The sequence below is a fragment of the Austrofundulus limnaeus genome, unplaced genomic scaffold (assembly GCF_001266775.1).
Source record: "Austrofundulus limnaeus strain Quisiro unplaced genomic scaffold, Austrofundulus_limnaeus-1.0 Scaffold882, whole genome shotgun sequence".
NCBI lineage: Eukaryota > Metazoa > Chordata > Actinopteri > Cyprinodontiformes > Rivulidae > Austrofundulus > Austrofundulus limnaeus.
The window spans coordinates 104602-112618 of NW_013953284.1; the positions used below are offsets into that span (position 1 = coordinate 104602).

General features: G+C 41.7%; 2 protein-coding genes across 3 annotated transcripts in view; both read right to left on the minus strand.

The window, feature by feature from the left end:
* rnf10 (ring finger protein 10) overlaps positions 1-6254 on the minus strand; it is a gene marked incomplete at its 5' end in the record, with an annotated part of 9337 nt that extends 3083 nt beyond the window's left edge. The window contains 15 exon segments of the mRNA XM_014029311.1: positions 141-198; positions 291-379; positions 466-603; positions 694-795; positions 878-995; positions 1123-1256; positions 1450-1693; positions 1784-1903; positions 2084-2238; positions 2459-2595; positions 2836-3020; positions 3118-3208; positions 3289-3494; positions 3633-3817; positions 5647-6254. Of these exon segments, the coding sequence (XP_013884765.1) occupies positions 141-198; positions 291-379; positions 466-603; positions 694-795; positions 878-995; positions 1123-1256; positions 1450-1693; positions 1784-1903; positions 2084-2238; positions 2459-2595; positions 2836-3020; positions 3118-3208; positions 3289-3494; positions 3633-3817; positions 5647-5812 (2128 nt within the window).
* A 270-nt stretch (positions 6255-6524) lies between these two features.
* pop5 (POP5 homolog, ribonuclease P/MRP subunit) overlaps positions 6525-8017 on the minus strand; it is a 3346-nt gene continuing 1853 nt past the window's right edge. The window contains exons 3-5 of one of the 2 annotated variants that reach the window (XM_014029313.1): positions 7709-7858; positions 7520-7603; positions 6525-7373 (exon numbers count right to left, since the gene is read on the minus strand). In XM_014029313.1, the coding sequence (XP_013884767.1) occupies positions 7267-7373; positions 7520-7603; positions 7709-7858 (341 nt within the window). In that variant the 3' untranslated portion in view covers positions 6525-7266. The remainder of the gene's footprint in view (positions 7374-7519; positions 7604-7708; positions 7859-8017) is intronic. The other variant, XM_014029315.1, reaches the window with a different exon arrangement.

Here is an 8017-nt window from a genome sequence, read left to right on the forward strand (position 1 = left end):
AGTTTGGAGAGAAAAACAAAGTAAAGAACAACAAAAAAAAGAAAGCGATTAATCGATTATTAAATTAGTCATCGATTATTTTAATAATCGATTAGTCGTCGATTAATCGTTGCAGCCCTAATTTTTAAGCCTTGCACTACCTTTCTTTGGGGCGATCCTGGGTCCAGCATCAACTCTGGCTTTCCCGTCTCTCAGCATCTATACATGAGACACAGTCAGGGTGGTAACGCTCAGCTAACACTCATTTGGTTCTCCTCACATCTACAATCTGAATATTTTACCGCACMCACCTGTGCAAAGGACATGCAGTGCGAATCCTCCTCCACACTCCCCACAGTGGGTGTGGTGGACACACTCAGACTTGGGAATCTCATTCCATCTAAAACAAGAGAAGAAAGGAAATCAACAAACAATATCACTTTATTACATCACATACATCTCTGCACTGATTTCACTTGATCTTACCAGAAGAGGGACTGCAGCTGAGGGGTGATGGAGGGGCTAAAGTGAAATCAGGTTGGACTGGGGGGCTGCTGTTGTGAGGCGGAGAGCCAAATGCTGGGAAATGATGAAGATTCTCAAGTCCAATGTGCACCTCAGGATCTGAGAAACCATGTGAGAGAACAGAAATCACTCTGAAATCCTGAACCCAAAATAAAAAAGARGACATTTTGAGTCACAAACTGTACTTACATTTACCCTGCTTCTTATTCTCCTCCATCTCAATGCGCTTCTCTCTGCGTTTCTCATCTCTCGCTTTCTTCTGCCTCAGTCGCTTTCTTTTCTCCAAGTCATCTGAGAGTTTTACACAGTTTCAACACAGCAACACATAAAAACCGTCCCATAGGGAAAAACTTGAGTCTAAAACACTTCAAACCTGCAAACGTGTCCAGAGTCTCTTTGGACAGGATTGGCGGCTGCAGAGCCAACTCACAGATGCTGAACTCACATGTGAGCGGCAGGTGAGCCAGGTAGCGATTACGACGACGAACCTCCTGAGATGAAAAGTCACGAGAAAATTATTCTCTTAAAGCAGAAACCAGTAAGCCAGACTAATAAACTTAAAAATGTCACTTTAAGCAAAAGCCAGTGAGTGTGTGATGTCTGTCTCCGTTTGCTGACCTCAGTGACTGTGTGTCCCACTACCTCCACCACCCTGGCAGTGATGGTGTCAGGACACGCCTCCAAAGTGCCGTATTCACGCAACAGACAGCGCACGTTCACGGGATGCAGAAACATCTGCTGGCAGTCTTCAGCTGGAAGGAGAAGAAGAAAATAAAAGCATAAAACGAAGGAAACAATTAACTCAATCATACAACCTAAAAGAATTTAATGTGTAATAAATATAATTGTGGCTGCTAATTTGTGCAACGTTGTTCTTAAAAGCTAGTTCCTTTTTCTGAACAGATTTTGTCAACAGGGCGGGTTGGAGAGCTGAGAATGACACACCTTGGTAGAAATAATAATAAGGTCCGTGCACCACGTTGGTTGAAGGGTGCGCAGACTCTGCCTGGTTGGCGGGACTCTGCTCATGGTGCTGAGGCTCTGGGGCAGCGTCCGGCACAGCCTCGCAGGGCTCTTCCTCCGGGACACACTCCAGCGGTGCTCCAGAAACACCCTGCAGCTCTGCAGCCACGTCCTCTGTGAGCTCCTCCACCTCGTCATCAAACGCAGAGGCGTACTGCAGGACCGGCTGGGAGGGAAACAATACACAAGACTACATATGAAGAGGATATCACTTTAAAAGAGACAACAGTGAGATCTGATGTGGTTTAAAATTCACCTTGGCGCTGCTGATATTAGTCACCAGTTCCTCCACAGGGGAAGGAGCTTCCTTCAGAGTCAGTGAGGACAAATCAAAGCCGTGTGCATCCGTTTTTTGTTGGAACATTTCCTCTCGCTCCTGTAACYGACATTAAAACAGATATTATATTCCAAAACAGTAAAAAAAAAGGACTGAATGACAGAATCTATTTTCCTGCTCCAATCATAGGAGTTATAAAAGGCATTTGTTTCACCCTGAATCTCTCACATTGAATAATGAAAACAGATTTGCTGCAGTCAAATGAGCCTGTAGCTCTACCTGCAGGAGACAAAGGGCGCTCTGGATGAAGCAGCCCTGGGCCTCGTCTTCCAGGCTCAGCTGAGCCTGCAGGACTGCCTTCTCCTCTGTGACCAGGTTTAGGACTTGAGCTGGGGAGGTGAGCAGCAGCTTGGAGTACGGGCTGAAACAGGCATCTGCAAAAGAAATCTGATCATCAGGCTCTACTGAAACAGAGGTTCTAAACTGCCCTGACATGAAGCACATCCAGTCTGTTTGTTACTGTCAAACAGTCTTCTCTGCTTTCAAAAATTATTTAGAAAACATGAAATATTTCTGTACAATAAGTTAATTAACTGAATGTTATCATGTATAAATCATTATAATCACAGTAAACCATTAATGTYTTTTTTGTACCTCCAAGGCGTATAGGTTCCTCCACCTTCACCCACTGAGAGCTTGGCAGGGCCACCAGAGCCCCCTTTTCTCTCCTCATCAGGCGCATGGTCATTACATCACCCACCGCATACTGCTTTGTCTCCATAGCAACCACACTGCAACAACAGCAATTATCAGAAAACACCCAGAACAAGTCATAAACTCGTAATGTTTCTCTCAGGCTTTAAAAAAAAAATCACTGCCTAAATCCAAACAACTCCCTTCATCTAAAACATGATGCGTACACCATCTGAAAATGTGTTTGTTGTAAAAGACTCCTGACTGCTATATGGATAGACACTCTGTATACTGGTTCCTGTATACTTGTGTTGTTCTCTCTGAAGCTCCTGGTTCACCTCTTCAGGTCAGCGGGGTGCACGGCCTCATAYCAGATGGGACACTTGGACCAGCTCTTGTCGCTCAGAGACAGGTAGTGCAGCATGCACGGCCAGCAGAAGATGTGTCCACACCGGGTGATGCGAGCTGCCACAGGTGGATAGAGGCAGATGGGGCAGGACGGCACCTCATGGCTGTAGATGCGCTGTGGACGCATTACAATAGAAGAAAAATACATTAAAACGTGTGTAATGGGAGGAGTGTGTTTGATAAAAGAGGTTAAATGTTGATTTGATACTCACCACCTGCTGCACACAGTCCCAGTTGACCAGCGTGTCGGGATCAGTGAAGTGAGCCTTGTAGTCCTGCTCATCAGTCACCACAAACTGGCAGCTGAAACACAAAGACAACATCTCTCTCACGTGTTGGGTTTTTCTAAAGACATAAACCCGACTGRGCTGTGGTCTGCTTACTTGGCCTGCAGAAACAGCTCCTTGTTGAAAGGCTTACTCTTGTGGCCCCACTTGTTTCGACGGCCCCAATACGAGTGGCCGCCGTCTCCGACGCCATCGTTACCTCCACGGGGTTCAAACGTGAAGTTCAGCAGATGGTTCAAACTTATCTTCTTGGGTCCAGCAAACTGAGCCGGGCTAAACTCGGCCCGGCGTGTCTCTGCTACCTGGACGGCAGAAAGCKAACACAAATGATCCGTTTGACTTTAAATCAGTTTGTGGATCGCTACTGAAGAAAACCTCTTTTTCAACAAATAAGACTTTTTTTTTTAAATCAAGCAAAAAAAGATGTTCAGAACACCCACCTCCTCACGTCGTCCTCCACCTGTAACTCCATACTGTCGTCCTCCACCTCTCTGAGGGGGTCTCTTGTCAAAATTCTTGCTTTTCTGTGAATTGGTGCGGCGAGGGCCGGCGAAACTTTCTGCTTTGGGGAAGGAGGGCTCACGCTTGCGYCTGTACCGCTTAGAGCCCCCATTATTTTTACCTTCTGAAATAACAACAGTAAAGAGAGTCAGGTGTGAAAACATATAAACTTTACATTAAAAAGATGATCCTAAAAAATATATAAGAGAAATGAATTGTTCATAAACATTGTATGTAAACTGCCCTGTCAAAGGTAACACTTAGCTAAGAACCGTTTTGTTTATCTGATGAAATTAATTTATATTTTGCCTAAAATTTGAATTTTAGAAATATAATGAATCTTAATTCATCAGTCCACATTGTTTGTATCGTTCCAGTCGTACCACTGTGCTCCCTGCAATGTGAATATTCATAATTATAATATTATTAGGGGTGTCCCGATCCGATATCAATATCGGATATCGGTCCGATATCAGCCAAAAAACGAGTATCGGATTTTATCGGACTGCATAAAAAATGTCCGATATCAGCGCTCCGATATTAGCAGTCCGTTCCAGCAGTTCACTGACTCCGCTCCAGTGTTTCTATCCAGCAGAGCTTGGATCCTGCTTGNCTGTTTGATCTGATCAAGATTTTTCTAAGATTTTACTTTACAAAATAGGTAAAAGTGTGTGACTTGCACTGTTACAGTAACGGGTCAATATCGGTATCGGTCAATATCGGTATCGGACATTTCTCAAAGTTGTAATATCGGTATCGTATCGGAAGTGAAAAAGTGGTATCGGGACATCCCTAAATATTATATTAATATGTATATGTATTTTTCTTTGTGCAATGATTCACTGTTTTGCTTTCTCCTTCATTATTTTGTTTCTTTTAACAAACTCCATGTTTTCTTGTACATTTAAAATCACATTTACAGTTTTCTACATACATACATACATACATACATACATACATACATACTACAGTTATTCTTTGCCTACAGTTATTCTTTGCTTAGTTTGATTCAGAACTTAGACATTTGTCTTTTCTTTTGTAAAGTTGTCAGTTTGTTTAATTTTTTTCACAGCAAATATTCCCCACATTATTAAAGTGCATCCACCCATCTGTCAAACTTTTAACCCTCCGCAGGAACCCTGTCTTTAGTTTTGTTCGACTAATGRGGGCAATAATATTTCAACTTGTTTTTAACAGACCAGTATCTGTCTTCAAAGACCAAAAATTGTTCTTATTGARATGAAAGTATGGAGGGGGAAAAAAAGAACATTTGCTGCATCAGCTACAGCAGTGGTTCCCACAGTTGGGGTCAGGACAAAAGATTTTCTGAATTAATTACACTAAAAAATTCCAACTAACAATTGTTTGCCTTTGTTGTTACAAATGAGTAAAGTTAATGTACTTGAAATGGACAAAAAAAAAAAGAGTAATAAATATTGTTACTCTGCTCTTGTTTATTTGACGTGAAAACAAGGTTTATCAACCAACAACAGCTGGGGTCACAGGTCTCTGCTGCTGGTATTTTGTGGGTCAGAAGCTGAAAAGTTTGGGAACCACTGAGCTAGAATATAACCCATTTATTTTAGTCTGTGTCAGATGTATTTTACAACTTAAATGTTGACTAATAAACTGATTTTCACGAGTCCAACACTTGACAGAAGTCATAATGACTGGTTTGTAAAACCTAACATGACACAACATTCAGACAAAAGTTAAAAATACTGTTCACTGACTTCATAAGTGGCCATATATTGTGCATTAATAGTGTAATAAAGGTGTTTTGCATGTCTCTGCTGCAMCTCTGGCTGTAGGTGGGTCACATGTTTTGACAGCGACGTCAGTTTCTGCTGATAACCAGCCTGAGCAGGGCTGGAGGCCCAAACAGGCCACAGGCCGCAACAACAACAACACTTTACAACTTTAAATACACTGCAGCCAGCGAGTCATTGTCACCTGTTTTGGGTTTAGATTCTCCGGGCGGTGGGCCTGTAGAACTGGAACGGGGCGGAACCTTGGTGCTGGTGCTGCTGCTGGGATTCTTCTCCATGTTTGTCTCCGTGTGGTGAGCGGCGGCGCTGGGGACGAGCTGCGAGCAGAGAGCCGCCGAGCTCTCTAGCATCAAAAACAAAAACGGACGAGGAAAACGGACTGCAGTGGGTGCGGGTCAGGCGGCGAAGGCCCCGATTCATTTCTGTCAAACGCGGAGACCCCATTACGGCGACATCTTGATCACTAACCAACTCTAGAAGAAAATAAGAGACACGGTTGTAGCGTCTCAAGTTAGAAAGCCCGATAAGGAGAGGACGAAAATTCGCCACGCGGGGKCAAACCCCACCTAGATTTTTTCAGTTTTACTTGTTAAGGGAAACAATGTGCCCTTAGCAAGGCGCTAAATGTTTTCCAAAGGCTGGAAAACAAGCCAATTAAACAATTTTAGCGAATAAAATTTTGTCCGGGAGAAAAGCAAGCATGCACTAATGGCGACGGGTCGCCAGACAAGAAGCTGGGAGCCCCGGATGTTATTTGTAACGTCGGCCGAGCTGGTGGGTCCGCCTCATTTAAACCGTGGCACACCGAGGTGGTGTTTATCTGGAAAATACTGAGAATGACCCGCCACACTACTAATTAATTTAAACTATTGCACACTTATGTTGTAAACTTTTAATGATGAAATAGTTATTAATTACTTCGATAGGTTGCCCGAGGTCTACTGTGTCCATTTCTCTAGCTCTSATAAGCGATTTCCCTCCCCGCCCGTCAAGTTTAGCCCAATCTTGCGCCGGTGTGTGTCAGAAAGGAGAGCAGCCACATAAGGAGGTCAGGCAGGGCACTTCGGGAAATGTAGTACTTGCGTCTTTTTTATTTCGTTTTGTAAAGCTCGACAAAAAACTCAGGAGGATAACCATGCAAAATACATCTTAACACAACAACTTAATAAAACAGAAAATGTTTAACTAAAAATTAGCCCATCTTATTCTTCCCTARWTACATGAAAATTAGTTTTARTTTCGAAGCTTGCTTGCCTATTTATTTGTTGATTTGTTTATATTTATTTATTTATTTAAAAACACGCTCCTTATTTGGTAACACTAAACAGACTGGACCTTTATTCTGCTTTCCCTAAATTATTCATGAGACCATTTGACAAATAATCATGTTGGAATTTGACTGATTTATAGACTAGTTATATAAGACACATWTGGTCTGAATTATCAATCTCTAAAGTAAATTACAAACATTGCTATTTTTTAAATTAAAGCCTAATGATTTAAAATGTATTACAAACTACTTACTTTCCAGGCTTATCACTCACTATTTCATATTTGGATGTATGACAAGAAGGTTTAAAATATCCAAGATGACCAATACCTGAATTTTTACCTCGGAGTTTAAAAACTGGAGGTGATTACAATGCAGGTATGTCCAGCGGACGAGTAAGTATCCAGCACTTTGTTCCAGACAGTTTTAATGTCACATATTTTTGAAATAAACTGTTTTAAACTATGTTGTTTTTTCCAGTCTTGTAACAAAAATAGCCTCAACTAGGCATCTGAGCAGAAGACAGCTGTGAGGTCACTCTTCCTCATCTTCCTCACTCTCCAAGTCATCCTGAAATTCTTCTTTGGTTCCACCTGGTAGACAGCAGCTCAGGATTGCTTGGCGAACCTGCACTTTTTCTTCTGTGAATGTAAACAGAGCAGAATCCAATATGTATCAAAGAAGTGGAATCAAGCCATGCTGAAACATTCAGCTGTAAAAATGTCACAATAATACAAAGAATACAGAGAAACATGAAACTCTCAAGAGTTTTATATGAAACCCTCACCTTCGTTTTTACATTTAGGGAGCATTCGATGAAGCTGTTGGGCGTTGTATCGGATCAAAAACTTCTGACATGTTCTAATGGTTCCTGTAAAAAAGCAGATGCCCTAAATTAGAGGAGAATGACAAGTGGCATTCAATATTTCTAAAAATGTATGTTTAATTTGTTTTGAATGTGAGTTATTATTTTTACCTCCCACATGCAGACAATTTAGAAAACATGGAATTATATGCCGTCCACTTTCAATGCTGGTGATGAATGGCAAAGCAGACCAGAGGAGTTTGTAGCATCTTTTGGGGAAACGTAGAAATACTATTCCYGTATGTGCATTAAGATATTTAACTGGAAAAAATATACATATAAAAAGGATGTCAGTCGACCCCCACACTGCATAAAAAAGTGTTTACAATACTTTTTCCATCAGGACAACACTGGAACATGTCTAGTTTAAAAACTACATCTTGAAATCACATTTTGTGTATATATATATATATATACACA